The 19,018-nt window shown below is 48.5% G+C and overlaps 1 protein-coding gene across 5 annotated transcripts in view; it reads left to right on the top strand.

The window, feature by feature from the left end:
• Positions 1–19,018, top strand: part of LOC146175033 (uncharacterized) — a 92,146-nt gene that overhangs the window by 10,608 nt on the left and 62,520 nt on the right. For 3 of the 5 annotated variants that reach the window (XM_084584369.1, XM_084584370.1, XM_084584367.1), the window contains exons 3-4: positions 13,867–14,014; positions 15,053–15,109. In XM_084584369.1, the coding sequence (XP_084440495.1) occupies positions 13,867–14,014; positions 15,053–15,109 (205 nt within the window). The remainder of the gene's footprint in view (positions 1–13,866; positions 14,015–15,052; positions 15,110–19,018) is intronic. The other 2 variants (XM_084584372.1, XM_084584368.1) reach the window with 1 other exon arrangement.

Below are 19,018 nucleotides of genomic sequence, written 5' to 3' on the forward strand. Positions count from 1 at the left end.
ACTAGCATCAGTGTGCAGGATGGTTGGAGCGCTGTCACTGAAGTGGCCAAGAACAGGGTCTGATGTGAGGGCGTGCTTCAGATTATTAAAAGCGGCTTCGCACTGTTCAGTCCACACGAAAGTGCTGCGTGCTTTAAGTAGTTCATGAAGTGGAGCAGCAATACTTGCAAAATGCCTTATAAAACGCCGGAAATAAGACGCCAGGCCGAGAAAGCTGCGCAATTCTGTAATCCGTTGTGGACGAGCAAAGTTCAAGACAGCGATGATTTTTTCAGGGTCTGGACGAATGCCGTCATGGCTGACTAGATGTCCCAATATTTTAATTTCCTTCTGTGCAAAGGGGCACTTCTTGGTGTTGAGCTGAAGGCCCGCTGAAGCGAGACACGCGAGGACCTCATTCAGGCGCGTGAGATGGTCGTTAAAAGTTGACGAAAAGATGACAATGTCATCCAAGTAACATAAACAGGTTCTCTATTTTAGGCCACGAAGCACAGTATCTATGATTCTTTCAAATGTCGCTGGTGCATTACAAAGTCCGAAAGGCATAACATTAAATTCGTAAAGGCCATCGGGAGTTGAGAAAGCGGTTTTTTCTTTATCGTCCTCGTGCATAGGTATTTGCCAATAACCTGAGCGGAGGTCCAAAGTCGAGAAATATTCGGCGCCTTGGAGAGAGTCAAGGGCGTCATCAATTCTTGGCATTGGGTATACATCTTTGCGGGTAATTTTGTTGAGTGCCCGGTAATCAACACAAAAGCGTACCGAGCCGTCCTTTTTTTAACTAACACTACTGGGGAGGACCATGGGCTTGTCGAGGGACGAATAATATTGCGATGGAGCATGTCATTTACATTTTCTTCAATTACTTTTCGTTCAGAGAGGGAAACCCGATAAGGCCGTCGGCGAGCGTAAGAGTTACCTTCAGTAATGATGCGATGGTGCGCAACACTTTTCCGTCCCAGTGGTGGAGAAGTGGCATCAAAAATGGCTTGGTGGTGTCGAAGCAATGTCAGCAGTTCTTGGCGTTGGTTCGGAGTGAAGTTAGGATTAATAGTCTTTGTGAGAACAGAAAGAGAGACGTGTGGCGAAACACGGCGCTGAGGCAGAGGGGCGGTGAGCACCATCAAGGACAAAGGTTGAACATCCACCATGCAGGGGAGAGAAGTTCCTTTTGGGAGCACGAGGGATTCACGTGAAGTGTTAGTGGCAGCTACTGTCGCTGAGTCGTTGCAGAACCTCACAAGGCTAGACGGGAAGGCGATACCGCGTGCAAGATGACGATGAGATGGTGCGATGAGTACGTCCCCGTCAGTGATGTGGTCAGAAACAACGCTAAGCAGTTTTTCGCACTGAGGAGGCAAAACAGTATCAGCGGCGGCAACTAGGGGATGATGTCGTTCAGAAACTTCAGATGAAAAATCGCTGTCTGTCATATGGATAACACGGTCGCCACAAGAAATTAACGCCGAAGCGGTTGACAAAAAATCCCATCCTAAAATCATCAGATGCGCACATGGTGAGAGCACAGCAAACTGCACATGATGGCGGACGCCGTCAATAACAATTCGTACGGTGCACTTTGCTAAAGGGCCCAAAGGGACGTCACTGGCTCCACGGAGTTCAAGCCCATCATATGGTGTCGTCACTTTTCGCAAACGGTAGCACAAATCAGCGTGAATGACAGAAATTGCAGCTCCTGTATCAATCAATGCTTCGACCGGTAATCTTTCAGCGAAAACAGAAATCACATTATGCGGGCGATCTGGAGGACTTTTGGTAAGTTTGCAGAGTGCAGTTTGACCTCCGGAAACTGCAACACTTAGTTTTCCGGATGGCGGACAGGGATAGTTGTTGCGGGTCGGAGAGGGGAAACTGAGCGGCGGTATGGGGATAGGGACCGACGTCGGGATGCATGGGTTCCATGAGGCTCAGATGAGGATTCTGGAGGTGGGGATGACCTTCGAGGTGGGCTTGGAGTAAACCGGCGTTGATAATATGATGTTGGAGGGATGTCACTTTCAAAGGTATCGTAACCACGGCGCTCGTTCTGGAGGCGGCGACGACAGACGCGAGATATATGTCCTCTAATGCCACAGTAATAGCAAATTGGTCGGGAGGGGCGCCAAGGTGCGTAATAGGGTGGTGCAGGTTGAGCCGTCGTTATTGAATTGACGTGATTGTAGTTTGGTGCCGGTCGAGGCGGGGGAACTAAAGGAGGGGGGGATGCTGCGACGTGCGCGTAAGTCGGTACTGAGTGGGGTGCCGGAGGGCCAGATGTTATAGGTTCGGTGATTGTTGCCAGCTCTTCTTTGATGATGCTGCGAAGACCTGCGTCATTAGATGTTGCGGAAGAGTGTTTGCACCCGTGTCGACAGACAGGCTTGAGCGCCTGTAGCTCCTCGCGGATGATGGCTCGAATAAGTGCCCGCAGGTCGAGATCAGCATAGGTCAGGCCAGTAGCGTTGGCGGGCTGCAAGCGGGAGGACTGCAGCTGGTCAATGCGTTGGCAGGTCGTAATAATGGAATCAATAGTTGAAGGATTCTGAGCAACTAGGATGTTATACGCCATAGAATTGATTCCTTTCAAGACGTGGTGTACTCGTCCATGTTCCGCAATGGTGGGACTAATACGCCGGCAGAGTGCAAGTATGGCCTCTATATAAGACGCATATGACTCATCAGGACCTTGACGGCGTGAAGCGAGCTTGGTCTTCGCGATCTCAGTCCGAACTGCCGGGTCGGCGAAGTACTGTCGGAACTGCTGTTTGAAGGTGGTCCAGTTAGTTGTGTGGGGCTCGCGGTTGATGAACCAAGTCCTGGCGACCTCAATAAGGTAGAACGAGATGTTGATAAATTCAGAGCATCGTCCCACCGGTTGTAGGCACTGCAGCGTTCGTAGGTGTCAAGCCAGTCATCGACGTCTTCATCGCGACGACCAGCGAACAGCGGCGGGTGGCGCTGTCGTGTGGGCACAGTCGGAGGGGGTGGTGCAGCCGAGGTAGAGGGTCCGGCTTGTTCGTGTGTACTGTCGGTAGACATAGCGATGGTGGCAGTTGCCAAACTGCGACCGGAACGTAGCTCCAGCGAGTGGCAGGGCCAAAGGCAGCAACGGGATCAAATTTCGCCTCCACCACTTGTAAAAGAAGGCTAGGTCGAGACGGCGAGGTCGTGACGGCAAGGACAGCCAAGCCTTGTCTAGCGTTTTAATCCGATAACGAACCCAGGCGCGCGCCTGAGCCGGCGCCGAGGGACGATGATGATGGTATGTACAAATGAAAGAAGATCATGGCATGTACAAATGAAAGAAGGTCCACAGAAGGCTCACAATATAGAAAGGAGCCGTAGTGAAGGGCTTCGGATTACCGATCTATAGATGCTTTCTCCTCATGGCCTTTTAGTGGTTCAAAGTGCACCCTAGAATGTTTTATTAGGTTGCCGTCTTGCTTGTGAGGAATGCCCAATATCTTTATGGTTGGTGTCGTGTTTGTTGTTGTGGCTGTAGGAAGAAAGAAAAGAAAATGCACGCGCCTGCTACTGCCTCTGTAGCTGAGCCACCTCCGCTGCCTCATGCGGAGAGAAGAGAAACATCGTCAAGAAAAAAAGAGGGAGAGAAAGACGCGTCGCAACATAATCCGTCGTCCACCACCACCGAAGCGGTGGTGAGTGCAATGACGGCCTACAACAAATAAAAATCAGTGGCTGGCTAGCCCCCGCAGCAAGTGCCGTTTTATCGTCCCGACGATATTTATCTAGAGACACCGTATGAAGGACTGAAAAAATTACGATGATATGAACTTCTTTACGTGCGCTGATATTGGCAGCACACGGCTGCCCTGCTTTTAGCATAAATAGAATAGCGCCCGCAGCGGTCGGGCTTTGATCACGTGATCAGCAGTTAAGCGCCTTAGCATTGAGTCAACAGGACAGGCCTCTTTACCTGAAAACGCTTGTATTTTGGGTGAAAAACTGCCGCTGCCTAAAAGTAAAGCAAAATTTCGCGCCATGAAGAAGTATCAGGCTTAAGCGGCGGCAATATCGTTTGAGAATAGAGGACGGAGCTTAGCAGTTTTATTCTGAAAAGATGGAGTTATTCTTTTGTTGTTTTCTCGCTAACTTGACATAAGGCATACTATTGAAAGTCATGCAAACTGCTTTCTGCAGTCTTCTTCTTTTAGAGGTGTCTATTAGCCACTTGGTGAAATCCTCCTCCCTCGTCGCCGACAGTCCTACTTTCTGAACAGCCCGTGTCCTTGACGCCCTCGTCCCTGCACAGGTCCACAGCAGGTGGCGAACATCCACCCCTGCAGCCGGTACAGAATATTTTGGGCAGGTGGTCGGTCCGATGTCTTGGGATTCCCATCCACCTTCGACCGACGGGGTAAGGGCCACCCCAGTCCTCATCCTTCTAAAAGATACCTCCTCCAATCTAGTTAGGCTATTATAGACGGGGTAAGTGCATGGCGGGTTGAAGATACGTGTACCTTTCTGCAGAGAGGATGCTAGGATGGTTGGTGGTGATGACAAACATTTATTTATTTCTTTGTATAAAGAAATGTTTGGACCGAGGCCCTATAGGCCCAGTTGCTCACAAACGTAGGCGGAGCTGCAATTCCGGAGCTCTAAGGCGTCTAACGTCGCTTGCGCCCCGGCGACCAAAGTCCGCTCGGACTCCTAGGTCACGGCAGCTGAGCAGCGCGCATTCCACGCCTCCCTAGTAGGGTGGGTAATGAAGGATTGGAAGCGGTGGTGATTAGATGGACAGGCCCGGACCATGTGGAAAACAACCGATTAGGTCGCTCCACACAGGATGCAGCCCCCATCAAAGTCTGCATTGAAATGCTTCAAGACTGCCTGGTACAGCATTGTGTTTGTACAATTTTGAGAAGGAGCCTTTCGTTCGATCTCTGGAAGCCGTTTTAAGGTTCCGGAAAGCAGCGGTGATTGTCCTTATAATATGTAAAAATTTCTTTGAATGTGATATGCTACTGGGTGGGCTCAGAGTAGACATCCCGAGCAAGGTTGAGTGCCCGGGGACAGAGCACGTGGGCAGCCTCATCGACTAACTCATTGCCCAGGAGTCCCCGATGGCCGGGAGCCCAGATGAGGTTACAGTTTGGAGGGTCGCTGGACCAACAGTAATTTTGTAGGATGCGCTTGGCGAGAGAAGGTATCCAACCCAGCTCATAATTCCGACATGCACCATTGGAGTCCGTAATGATGTGTTTTACTTGGGGGAGGGAGAGGGCGAGCGCAATCGCGAATTCCGCCGCGTGTGCTGTGTTGTGGGCTTGGAACGTGGGTCCTGCCATTTGGTTGGTGTTCTGCACCACTGCGGAGGTCAACCACGTCTCACTGTAGGAACCGCCAATGTCCACGTAGTATACATGTTGTATGCCCCGTAGTATATCATATTGCCGCTCCAGTGCTTCTGCACGCGCCTGGCGACGCGGTCATTATGATCGGAGTGTGACATGCTGCAGGGAATGGGTCTGACCCTGAGGGCGCGTTTCCAGGGTTCTGACGCTCGCACCCATTCCTCGAAGGTGGTTGTGCATTGGATATGTAGTCGCTCAAGAACCCAGCTACCGGATGGTGTTTGTGATAGGCGCGTGTATTGGCTGAAAATATGGGCCTCTCGGAGTTCCCAATATTTGTTGATCATACCAAGGTCCAACAAATGCTGATTGGATGTGGCAATGGGGAGGTCAAGAGCCTGTTTCATAATTTTGCGATGTATAACATTGAGGTTGGTCCTCGTCATGTTTGCGCATATGAAGGTAGAGGGTTGAGTAGAGAATTCTACTCGTAACGAAGGCATGTGCCAGTCGCAAGTCATCTTTACATCGTAACCCACTACGCTGATTGTAGACCCGGCGGACCATACGGCCCACCTGGTCTCTATACGTGCGAAGCTTCGTTAGTGTAGTGACCGGCCTTCGTTGTTGGCGAATAAAAGACCAATGATGCGGATTTCCTTGGCCTCTCAAATCGGATCCGAAGGGAGTGTAAGGCGAATTGAAGTGTCATCCCGAGGGGAAGGACGGACGTGGACAAATTCTGATTTGGCGGCAGCACACTGTAGTCTACAGTACATAGCGTAAGCGTCAAACCACCTCCGCTGCCTTTTGTAGGCTTGTTTCCATGTGTGAAAAATTGCCTTCTGTTACCCAGATAGAGATACATCCGCGTATTGGCATATCGGATGCCAGGTATAGAGCATAATTTTACGTGGAAGGTCTTTCATCGCAATGTTGAAGAGGAGGGGAGACAAAATTGTGTCCTATTGTGTACCCCGGGGGACTACAGACGGGGCATCAATAGGTAGCTTGGTGGGTGGTGTATCAGTGTTTGGAATTTGATGTGCGAGGTTATCAACTTTTCTATACTCAGCGTTCTCAGCATTAGCTTGTATCCAGCAGCATCCTGAAAGCTTATATTGTTACGGACTTGTTCTCTAAGAGAGCACGGAGGAAGAAAGAAGGAAGAGGAAGAAGAAGTGTGCGCGCCCGTTCGACCTTTGTCTGGTGGCACTTGTGTCGTTCCCGCTAGCCGTGTGTACCTAGCGTACTGAAATGACTAGAACGTCTCCGTCGCGACGCTAAGGGCGTAACATTGTGGTGGAGAAGCCGGGTAACGATCCCTGGCGCTACAGACAGCACCGACACAACTGGAGCCTCGCTGGAGTCGTCGCCTTGCGGGCCTCGAACCGCAAACCAGCGCCATGCAATCGGCCAATGACCCGCAAGCAGCCCGTGGTGACGCGGTGATCCAGGCTGAAGATCGGCCTGCGGGCGCAGCGAACAGTTCTTCGCCTCACTATCGGGAGCCCCGGACTTTTGCGGGAGCGGCAGGCGAGGACGTTGACGAGTGGTTGACCCACTACTAACGGGTGAGCCGCTACAATCGATGGGACGCCGCCGCTAAGCTCGCAAGCGTGGTTTTCTTCCTAACCCATACCGCTCTTGCTTGGTTCGAAAACCACGAAGACTCTCTTATCACCTGGGACCGTTTCGTTACTGAATTGCGGCAGTGCTTCGGTGACTGTCTTGCACGAAGGAAGCGAGCTGAACACACGCTTACGCACAGAGCTCAGCTACCTTGGGAAACATGCACAACTTACATAGAGGAGGTCCTGGAGCTATGTAAAACTGCAAGCGCTAATATGACCGAGGAAGATAAAGTAGGACATCTTCTGAAGGGCATCGCACATGATGTTTATAATTTTCTAATTGCCAAAGGTGACCTGAACGCCGTCTGTGATGTCATTCGGTATGTTCGCACATTCGAGACATTGAAGACTCGTCGCATAACGCCAAAATTTGGGCGGCTCGCCAACGTTCCATCTGTGGCGAGCATTGAAGACAACTTCATGGACTTGTCGTCGACGATCCGGCAAATAGTTCGTGAGGAACTGCAGCGTTTTGAGCCCCCTGTACGGTCTCCATCATCATTGCCCTCTGACGTTGTCGGCTCTCGAGGGCCTCACTCCTTGCTCCCGTCGATGCCCGTTGTGAATTCTATCAATACGGCACAGGCGGACGCTTACTCCAACAGCCTGACGCCAAGGTTCGATAGCCCTGGTCACCCGCCTCGCTACGACTCGCGCCCGACTAACTTCTTGTCGCCCGATGATCAGCACTATGAGTACCATCCTCAACCACCACCTGCTCGCTATTTCCGGCGTCCAACCCGAAGACCTGAAGATGAGTTTCGCTACCCAATGCACCCTGTCTCCTCGGAGCCCTCCAGGGAACAAGTTTTTCGTCGCACAGCCCCCGTGTGCCGACGCTGCGGCATTGAGGGGCACATAGCTCGATACTGCCGCAGCCGCCCCCTCACCCGTTACGATCGGCCCGTCCAAAATGCTCCGCCACGTAACCGTTTCTATGACTCTAATTGTCAATGGCCCCCATCTTCGTATGAATATCCCCAGACCAATGGACCGCGCAACAACTCTCCTGCTTCCGAACGAAGTGTCTCACCACCACCTGCCTCTTCTGCGCGCCGCTTTCCGTCACCACGACCACGAAGGCGGTCGGCATCGCCTTTGCCGGAAAACTAGTCAGCGCGGCTGCTGGAGGTCAGGCCGCTGGAGACTGTGCGCTGCCTGAAGAAATTCCTCCATCTGTTGTTATGTTAAAGAACACGGTCTATGTGCTTGTGGATGGTGTGGCGACAATGGCTTTAGTGGATACCGGGGCAACCATTTCAATAATGAGTTTATCGTTTAAGAAGCGGTTAGGGCGCAAAGTTATGTTTGTTTGGGACAGAAATGTGAATTTTCATGGCGCGGGTGGTGAGGTGTTGTGTCCCCTGGGAATGTGTAGTGCTTCGGTGTCCCTGGGTGGAACGGTATTCGCAGCAGAGTTTGCAGTGCTTTCGCGATGCACGAATGACATAATTCTAGGTATTGACTTTTTGAGAATATGTGGCGCTACGGTCGACTGCCGCTCTGGGGAACTCTGCGTTGATGGTTCCCTTCCTTCTGGACTCTTAGAGAAGCCGCACGTCCGTGAGGATGTGTTCTGTGTAACAGAGGATACCAATGTGCCAGCCTTGTCTATGGTGTGCGTCCCAGTTTTGTGCCCCAGCCGTGCTTCCGACACCTTCGACGCTACAGTGGCACCGATTCATTCTAACTGTGCAAAGAAATACATTCTTGTTCCTCATTGCCTGCTGTCGGTGGTCAAGGGCTGCTCACGGCTGTGGGTCATTAATTGTTCTTCGCAACCAGTAGTTTTGCCTGTGAATATGAAGATTGCGACCTGTAGCCAAGACGACGCCCCGTCGGTGGCTTTGGTTACTGATGCACCTGGCGAAAATGCTGCCGCTCCAGCCCCTGACTGGCAACTACATCGGATGATCAGCCGCTCTCTAACCAGGGACCAGCGTGACGCTTTGGAGGCCTTACTGGTCAAGTATTCTTCCATATTTAATTTTCCCGAGCCTAGCGGCTCACGGTGCATTCCCGTGACACGTACCCGGCATCGCATTGACACAGGCTACTCACACCCAATTCGACAGAAGCCGTACTAAGTGTCACCAACAGAACGCCAGGTCATCAGTGAGCAGGTTCGGGATATGCTGGAAAAGGGTGTTATTCAAGAGTCATGCAGTCCCTGGGCCGCCCCTGTAATTCCGGTGAAGAAGAAAGATGGTACATTTCGCTTTTGCGTCGACTATCGCCGTCTGAATGCTGCAACAAAGAAGGATGTGTATCCCCTTCCGCGGATCGATGACGCCATAGATTGTCTGTTCTCGGCATCATATTTTTCATCCGTCGATCTGCGATCGGGATATTGGCAGATCCCTATGCACACTGACGACAAGGAAAAAACGGCATTTATCACACCCGACGGCCTGTTTGAATTTAATGTAATGCCTTTCGGGGTTTGCAATGCTCCTGCAACTTTCGAGAGATTTATGGACTCTATCCTACGGGGACTAAAATGGCAAATATGTATGTGCTACCTCGATGATGACGTCATTTTTGGCCGGACATTCGAAGAGCACAACGAACGCCTCGCTCTCGTGCTTGACTGCTTCAACAACGCCGGTCTAGTACTTAATTCGAAGAAGTGTCGCTTCGGTGAGCGCCAGATTTTGGTACTAGGACACCTCGTCGATCGTGAAGGCGTCAGACCTAACCCTCAAAAGACTGCAGCCGTTGCATCGTTTCCAAAACCTCAGAACGTGAAGGAACTCCGAAGTTTCCTAGGACTGTGCTCATATTTCCGCCGCTTCATTCCCCGTTTTGCTGACATCGCTAACCCGCTCACGTGCCTTCTCCACAAAGACGCTCCCTTCGAGTGGACATCAGAGTGTGACTCTTCTTTTTGCCAGCTCAAGTTTTTACTAACGTCACATACGATTCTCCGGCATTTCAACCCTTCTGCTCCAACGGAACTGCACACGGACGCCAGTGGTGTTGGCATTGGTGCTTTGCTGATTCAGCGTTACGGCGACAAGGCACATGTTATTGCTTACGCCAGTCGTTCCTTAAGCAAACCTGAACGCAATTACACAATCACTGAGCAAGAATGCCTCGCGGTAGTTTTCGCCGTTCAGCGATTTCGCTGTTATCTATACGGGTGGCCCTTCACAGTGGTCACTGATCATCATTCCCTGTGCTGGCTGATAAACCTCCGTGACCCATCTGGCCGTCTTGCACGGTGGGCAATTCGTTTACAAGAGTTTGATTATACAGTTTCGTACAAGAGTGGACGCCGGCACGCTGACGCGGATTGTCTCTCACGTTTACCGCTTCCCACAACGGAATGTGACGCCGACAAATTTGATCATTACATCGCTGCGGTTTTACCTCCATTCCCCGATACCCGTGCATTCCGCACTGAGCAGAAGAAAGATGAGAATCTCCAACCGTTCTTTACCGCTGCAAGGGACTCTACAGCTTCCACTCCCTATTGTATACGGAGTGGTCTTTTGTACAGAAAGGACTATTCTCCCACTGGTCTCCACTACCTTCTGGTGGTGCCCGTCAGCCTACGCTCCTCTGTTTTTCGCGTTATGCACGACGACCCCACTTCGGGACACCTGGGATCTGCGCGGACGCTCTATCGCATCCAAGAACGTTTCTACTGGCCCCGGATGCGTGAAACCACTGAGAAGTATGTGGCTAGCTGTGCTCAATGTGCGAGTGACAAACGCCCCGCCGGCACTCTTCCTCGTCTTCTTCATCTGGTGACGCCTCCAAGATCCCCTTTTGAGAAAGTCCGGGTAGACCTTTTGGGACCTTTTCCCAAGTCTCATTTTTGCAACCGCTGGATCGTCATCTCGTTACTCGTTACACTCGTTACTGTCAGACGGCAGCCCTTCCATCGGCTACTGCACACCAAGTCTCCCTCTTCCTGCTGCACTTTGTTATACTGCGCCATGGGCCTCCCCGAGTGTTGATCAGCGACCGAGGGCGTCAGTTCACCGCTGATGTTGTCGAAGAACTCCTTCGTTTGTGCCAAACGCATTTCCTACATTCTACCCCGTATCATCCGCAAACAAATGGGTTGACCGCGCGAACCAACCGGACACTCACCAACATGCTTTCAATGTACGTCGCCACCGACCACAAGGACTGGGACACTGTGCTACCATTTATAACATACGCATACAACACCGCCCAAAAGGAAACAACAAGTTGCAGTCCATTCTTTCTCCTCTATGCCCGGTCTCCTCGACACATCCTCGACACCATCCTCCCGTTCTCCACAGATGACGAACCTGAGATTGCTGAGATCCTGTGCCGGGCTGAAGAAGCCCGCCGTATAGCCCGCCTGAGAACTCTCGCCTCACAAAAGCGCTCGAAATCCCGCTACGACGACCACCATCGCCACGTCACCTACCTCCCTGGAGATATCGTCTGGCTTTGGCGTCCACTAAGGAAGCGTGGCTTAAGTCAAAAACTGCTCGCGCATCCGAACTTATCAGGCTACACAGAAGAAATTACAAGTCCCCAGGAGAAATTCAGCTCTCTCTAGGAGACCAGATAATTCAAGAGAAGGACAAGATCAGAGTTTTGGGGCTGTGGTTGCAAAGCAATTTGAGAGTGGATTATACAATCAAAACACTCAAAACCACAGTCAACCAAATTTCCAGAATGATTAGAAGGGTGACCTGCCACCGGAAAGGGATGAGGGAGGAGGACACCCTACGCCTTGTACAGGCCCTAGTCGTTAGCAGAATTACCTACGGGCTCCCATATCACGAAATTAGATTCACTGATAAAAGGGCCATTGACACTATCATAAGAGGAGCCTATAAAACGGCCCTAAACCTCCCGCCAACAACATCAACGGAACGTCTTTGGGCACTCGGAGTGCACAACAACTTCGAGGAGCTCAAGGAGGCGGTTCTAGAGAGTCAGAAACAACGCCTAACAACAACGCAGGCGGGTAGGGAAATCCTGTCAAAACTAGGGCTATGGCAGGCACTAAGAACTTCTGAGATCAAATCACAAATTCCGACATCCACAAGAAACAACATCTATGTGAACCCGATACCCAGGCACATGCACCATGAGTTACAGAAGGGTCGAAGGAAAGCCAGAGTCAAATCATTGGAAAAACAATTGTCTAAAGACGCGGAAGTTGTCTACGTGGACATAGGGGCTTACGGCGAACCTGGCAAGTTCACAATAGCTGCAGTTGACCACAAGAAGAGGCCAATTATTCAGGCTTCGATCTATGCCAAGGATCCTGCGGAAGCGGAATCACTGGCAATAGCCATCACCATAAAAACACAAGACAACCAAAATAAGTCATCAAACGTAGTGACGGACTCCCAACCAGCCTGCAGGGACTACCTGGCCGGAAAACCTCACAAAAGAGCGTGTGCAATATTACGTTCCATCTCCCAGACGCACACAATTACATGGACACCTGGACACGAAGGCCTAGAAGGAAATGAGGTAGCGAATGATCTAGCCCGAGCTCTTACAAACCGGGCGGATCCCCATCCCTACCTCACCCCTCTCCTAGGACCCTACGGCGACAGGCTGGAACACCTACGGTTAGAAAGAATTTTCTCACCACCACACAAACACCTTCCTTCCTCGGACGCTATAGACTGGAGAAAAATACAAACAAACACATTCCCTAATCTTCAAATTTTAAATAAGATAAGCCCAACAAAATACACGAGTTACTGTCCTTGGTGCGGTGCAAGCCCCACACTCTTTCACATCTCTTGGGAATGCCAGGACAAACCTGACCCAACGTTAATAGTGCCATGCCCGACACACGAGCAGTGGGAGGCGGCCCTGACCAGCGACAACCTGGACCAGCAAGCCTGGATTATCCAGCTAGTCCGCAAGTCAGCTGCTGCCAGCGGAGCCCTGGACTAGGGGCACCGACCACCCAGCTCCTGCGAATATTTACTGATTATATGCTCATTAAAAGTTTTCTCTCTCTCTCTCTCGCGCATTTTATCGGTCCCTATGTTATCCTCGAGGCAATTAGTGACCTCACCTATCGGATTGCGCGCGTTACAAAAAGTGGCCGACGTTCTCCACGAACTGAGCTTGCCCACGTCGCGCGTCTAAAACCCTGTCATCCTCGTGCTGACGATTGACTCGCCCGGAGGGCTTCGCCTGCGACGGGGGAAGTGTTACGGACTTATTCTCAAACAGAGCACGGAGGAAGAAAGGAGGAAGAGGAAGAAGAAGTGTGCGCGCCCGTTCGACCTTTGTCTGGTGGCACTTGTGTCGTTCCCGCTAGCCGTGTGTACCTAGCGTACTGAACCGACTAGAACGTCTCCGTCGCGACGCTAAGGGCGTAATAATATCATTTATCGCAATTTTTATCAATTTAAGCTCAGGAACGACCCGAATTTAGCAACAACAATATCTAGAAGAGCAAGAGTGTCGTACCAGGTTGTGAATAACTACAGACAGTAGAGTAACTTTGTTCGGTTCTTGCTCAACGAAATCGAATGTACTGCTCAAACTCGCCGACCAGAAAGAGTAAATGAGCGGAAATGTAATAAAAACGAGAGCCGTGTGCACTGTGATGAAAAAAGTGTCTTCTTTTTCATTGCTGTTCTTGAACTAAGTCTTCATATTTGTCTCCGAAATATTTAGGCACAAATCAAGCGTTATGGCATAGTAGCCAACAACTGTTTTGGTAGAGTGAGTTACATGCTTCAAACGACCTTATTCGATTATTAAAGATGATTGTGACGAATTGATTCAGGCTATGACTAATGCCGTAGTTGCAGGCTCAGGTTCATTTGGACTTACTGGTTCTTTTTATTTCAATGTGTATGATATTGGCACCTTGTGTTCGTTACCTATAATGCCACCTGTGAGCTATACGACTGCACCTAAAATAACCACACATCGTAATATTTTTTCAGCGAGGCGTGCTGAATGGTAATATGAGGATTGCGCCGGTTCCTGGGGCTCCAAGGTCGGGCGGTGGCGTTAAACTGCACGAGGTTACCAAGCTGACCGAAAGAAGCGACCTTTCTTCGGAAGAATGTGAGTTATTCTGCAAATTGCAGGGTGAGAATTGTTTTGCCTTCCAGAAAGCTTTAGGCAAACAGCACATGATATATTGGTTGAAGACCCCCTTTCACTGTTTCCGAAGCAAGTACTGAAAACAAACGAAACGTGAACGTCTCCACAATGTTAATTAGTTAGTATTGTTATAAAAGTTTCAGATGTCATCCTTCCAAGCGAAGACTGAAATTAGTTTTGATGACACAAATAAACCCAGGGGTACAATCTAGAGCTATAACCAGATGCTTTCAAGGCAGTACTATTTCGCGATGCTGTAAATACGAAAAGTGTGAATTTATTTGAACAGTGCCACTTGACAAGTAGATGTAATTTAATTTCACATTCTATGTTTCATCTTCACTCAAGACCTCATTTCTTTTGAGAAAAAATGACGGCATGCACCAACTGAAGATAGCGAAGGAACCGTAAAGCACATGCAAAGCGGGCACATGACATCACAAAAAAGTGGGGGATAGGGAAGCAGCGGAAATAGTTTCTAAGCAGTTCTCCTTAATGAGCGCTTAAGGAAACACGATGCGCCTTTTAAATCATCCCAACATATCAACCTGCCTAAGCATTGTTTAAGCGGCAAATGTCATCCACATTTTTGTAAAACAAACATTCTAAAATTCTTAAGGACAACTACCAAGCAAGCTTCTTGCGGCATCATTTATTAATAAGTTAGGAACCGATAGGTTCTTTACTGAAACGTCGGTTTTTCAGTTGCAAAAGAAAGGTTTGTTTATAAATGCTGTGTAATTTGTTTCGTATGGTGCCCGTATTTTTCATGTTTTATCTGCTTCTTTCTCGCTTTTAATACCTATACATATATAAAAATTGAGCCCACCTTTTGAAATTGAACTTCATTTTGTCGCCTCGGCAACATTTCTTTCATAAAACTTCTGAACACAGTAGCATTTAAGCTTCTACTTTACTGTAAATATGATTGTAAAATATTTTGTTTTTGAGCGAAGCATATTTGCAAAGTAAAAAGCAGAGATGTGGATAGAATTATAAGTGCCTTGTTTTGCTCATACGCAGCTTACAGAGAGTACGTGAGTGCTATGTCAAGTGAAAGCGATGATCCGTCTCCATCTGGTAAGAATACATCAACATATGATATCACGTTTCGAAACATTTTTAATGCAGCCTAGCTTTAACCAATTTAAAGAAAGAAATTTCTGTGCTCTTTAAATAATCTTTTATTCACTTCACAGAATGTGCAGAACTGATAAGGCTAAACTGAAAATAATAATGTGCCTCTGAAGCCGGGCCTATGTCTTGGAAACATTTTCGCGAATATAAGACACGTGGTTGTGCAGGCTTGTGATATATATTCAGAGGTCTTTTGACCCAATGGGGAGGTAAAATGAAGTGTGGGAGATAGCGAAAGAAGGGAGGCAACCTTCGTCACTAACTGGTGAGCGGTAGGACTTCACCCAATGAAATTTCGCTCACATAACTGTGACCAAAAAGTCGATTCTTGTAAAGGACACGGGTAAAGCCTCGCTGTCTTCTATACATGCTTTGCACACTTTTATTCGATATGTGGATACAAGAAAACAAAGCAGTTTGTTAGTACTTCTTCATACTGCCCCTTCTACAAAAAACTTATTTCCCTAAAGAATGATGAGCCTTCAGTAGGTAAGTCTCCTGCCAATCTTAGCAAGTTGTCATTTTGAATAAAAGGTTTTCTTTAAGTACGTAAAGAATACCCCCCCAAAAAAGAGAAGCTTGCAAAGTGCAGGCAACTGGGCGCAAATCCATCGTGCCGTGCGTACATCAAGACAATACTCCATGCCCAACCAAAACTCGCAAGCACTTACGCCACCATTTTTCTGCCTGAATGAAGTATAGGCACATTCACTACACCGCACAATCGATCACTAGATTCCGGTAGTGGGCAAACTATAACATGAATCCCTGTTTCTTACTCAGCCTCGTGGGTGGCCTCACAGGCTCTGCAGTACAAAAAGACACAAAAGTTTTATTTTAGTCCGTAACTGCATTTTGCTGAAATTAGAGCAATAAAAATCAAATGTGCACCTCATCTCGAGCCCGATGTCTTCCATCAATAATTTATATTTCCTTTTCTCCGATCTTTCTTCAAAACGGAGGTGGAGGGTACTTTATGTGCTCACATGTGGTTGTTCTGATGCAGTTGGAGGGTACAGTAGTTGCCCTGCTGCTCTGAGTGTAGCGCGAAAAAAAACGATGAAGGCGCAGTTTCCAGAATTGTCGTCTATCATTTGCGCACCTGCTCTTGCCGTCATGTTGTTTTCGCGTGTGCATCCGATCTTCGCGAGTGAAATGGCACTAGTGACGTAGGATATCATCTGAGACGTCGCCCTGAGTCAGTTATTTCATCTCTCGTGCGCGTGAGCCGTAAGGTGAAACTATTCATAGTACGAGAAATATTTTGATTAATACTTGCTTCCTTTTTGTGGGTAAGGTACTTGCACCACCTGCTGTAGACAGTGCACTTTTCTAATTATAATTTCTAGATAAAAATGGGCGTAGACGAACTCCGTGCCATGAGCAACTGTGAAGGTAGGAAATTAATGTTCCGTTCAGTGCTCAGCAGTATACGTTGGAAATCTTTATGATGAGCCTTGGTAGAATAAAAGTTGTGGCTTTCGCCTCTGACAACCCCCTTTTATGTCTTGATGACACATTGCCGACTCCTGTTTCCGGATCATTTGCAACACTAGTGTGCCCCTGTCTTGCGTTTTGCTATTCCTTGCCGGAAGCACGCGCTCGGTTTCGGTATAGAAATATATGGCAAGAGAATATCTGCCGATCTATTCGAATATTACTGGTTGTTGCCCATCCTTCTCCGTCACAGATGTGCTGTGGAATGAGCGCACAGCCTTCAAAATCAATGTAAGACTATTGCAGAGACGTCATCACCATAGATAAAGAAAATAAAATAAACAAAGATTATAACACAAGTACCCTACTTCGTTAAACCCGCGGCAATGTACACCGAGGTTTGATACAGCCTTACGGACCCTGCGATAATTGCGACTTAAGGAAGAGCTTAGATACAGACTCTAATACGCAAAACTTACCCTGAGATATGCGAGGCGCGTAGCGAATTTCCGGGGGAAATTTTAAGCTCCGCCTACCGAACGCTGGAATACATTTAGAGAAATCCTCAAACACATTGAACCTTTGGCAAGCGCCAACAATGTGGTTCCTGTCCTCCGCTCATTGCCTTAGCAACATTACCCCAAAATTACTCCCATTGTACAATACATTTAGAGAAATGCTCAAACACATGGAACCTTTGGCAAGCGTCAACAATGTGGTTCCTGTCCTCCGCACATTGCCTTAGCAACGTTACCCCAAAATTCCTCCCATTGTACAATACATTTAGAGAAATGCTGAAACACATGGAACCTTTGGCAAGCGTCAACAATGTGGTTCCTGTCCTCCGCACATTGCCTTAGCAACGTTACCCCAAAATTCCTCCCATTGTACAATACATTTAGAGAAATGCTCAAACACATGGAACCTTTGGCAAGCGTCAACAATGTAGTTCCTGTCCTCCGCATATTGCCTTAGCAACGTTACCCCAATATTCCTCCCATTGTACAATACATTTAGAGAAATCCTCAAACACATGGAACCTTTGGCAAGCGTCAACAATGTGGTTCCTGTCCTCCGCACATTGCCTTAGCAACGTTACCCCAAAATTCCTCCCATTGTACAGGAGAGGTGGCTGGGTAGATGTTAGCTAGACGTGTGCTCAATGATAACTGGCGCACCAGCCTGTCTCGTAACGATGCATCGTAGCAAAGCAATCTTCCCCTCTCTCGATGCCACAAATTGATCTTCAATTCTACTTCGAAGACGAACCTCGCATTACACTGGCCTGTTGTACAAGGTGAATATTTACGCAACCTGGTGCTGTGGCCGTCTCCCCAATTGTTCATCTTCCAGAGAGGTTCAACGGGGTCTTTAGGGCCTTTATAAAATGCGAAAGAGCGAAAGAGCCGATCCTGACGAACAGGAGGCCAGTTTTGTTCAACTTCCAAAGCTTACGTTTGGCGGATAAATAAACCATTTGCTTACGCGCCATTAAAGCTAACACAACACGCAAACTTACTCACTGCACAACTGCACATAGTAGCTGAACTGAAAAAGCCATCGAAACAACTTACAAACACACCTAAAAAGCTATCTAAAGATATTCCAAACAAATCCACAATGTTTTAGAGATTACACTGCGCACCCTCGCTTATCAACATTTTGGCTTATCAGTTGACATCTGTACAACTCAAAATGATTATGATAAACAGTAATAAGAAATCATAGCGCACCTTTTCAAGTAATAACGCTGTAGCGTTAAAGGGTCCATTAAAGGGTCTGGCTGCAGTGGGGTCGGTGTAGGCGTTGTTGTCGAAAAAGCGCTGGATTTGCGCTTCCAGTTGGTAGCTGCCAGCTGACATGGCCAAACACGGATTGGACGCTGGGTTGCGTGACGTTCGGTGACCACATGACCTGGCTGATTTAGCAGAAGTTGCCAACTTGGGCTTTTCTTCAGATGTGAATCATATTCGATTAAGCCTACTAGGGCAGGTATTTTGAGTCAGACACAATAACCTAGGCCACGCACGCTCGTTCATACGGCTTGGTTAGAACTATGCGTAGGGCCTATATCTGTCAGGAGGTCCTTCACATAAGTGTGTGTGGTAAAGGGTATGAGTGAGATCAGGTGAAGAAATTAAGGAATAATATATGGCGCGATATACAAAATATTGTACCTGCGTGTCACTTGATACATAAAAAGGCGGAGCTTAAGTGTCTTTATCTACGTCATATGCATAGAATAAATATATTGGCATCGTTTCATATTAGTGCAGGTGTAGCCCATTCGGTTGGTTACTACCTGTCGTTCCTTGGACAGGCTATAAACCTTTTTTAATGTCTAGAATGGAGGGGCTGACACGACGCCTGCTGAAGCTGACTCTGTGTTTCGTCGTTTTCGATTGCAGCTGTGCA

The sequence above is a fragment of the Amblyomma maculatum genome, chromosome 11 (assembly GCF_055883805.1).
Source record: "Amblyomma maculatum isolate TAMU_Amacu chromosome 11, ASM5588380v1, whole genome shotgun sequence".
NCBI lineage: Eukaryota > Metazoa > Arthropoda > Arachnida > Ixodida > Ixodidae > Amblyomma > Amblyomma maculatum.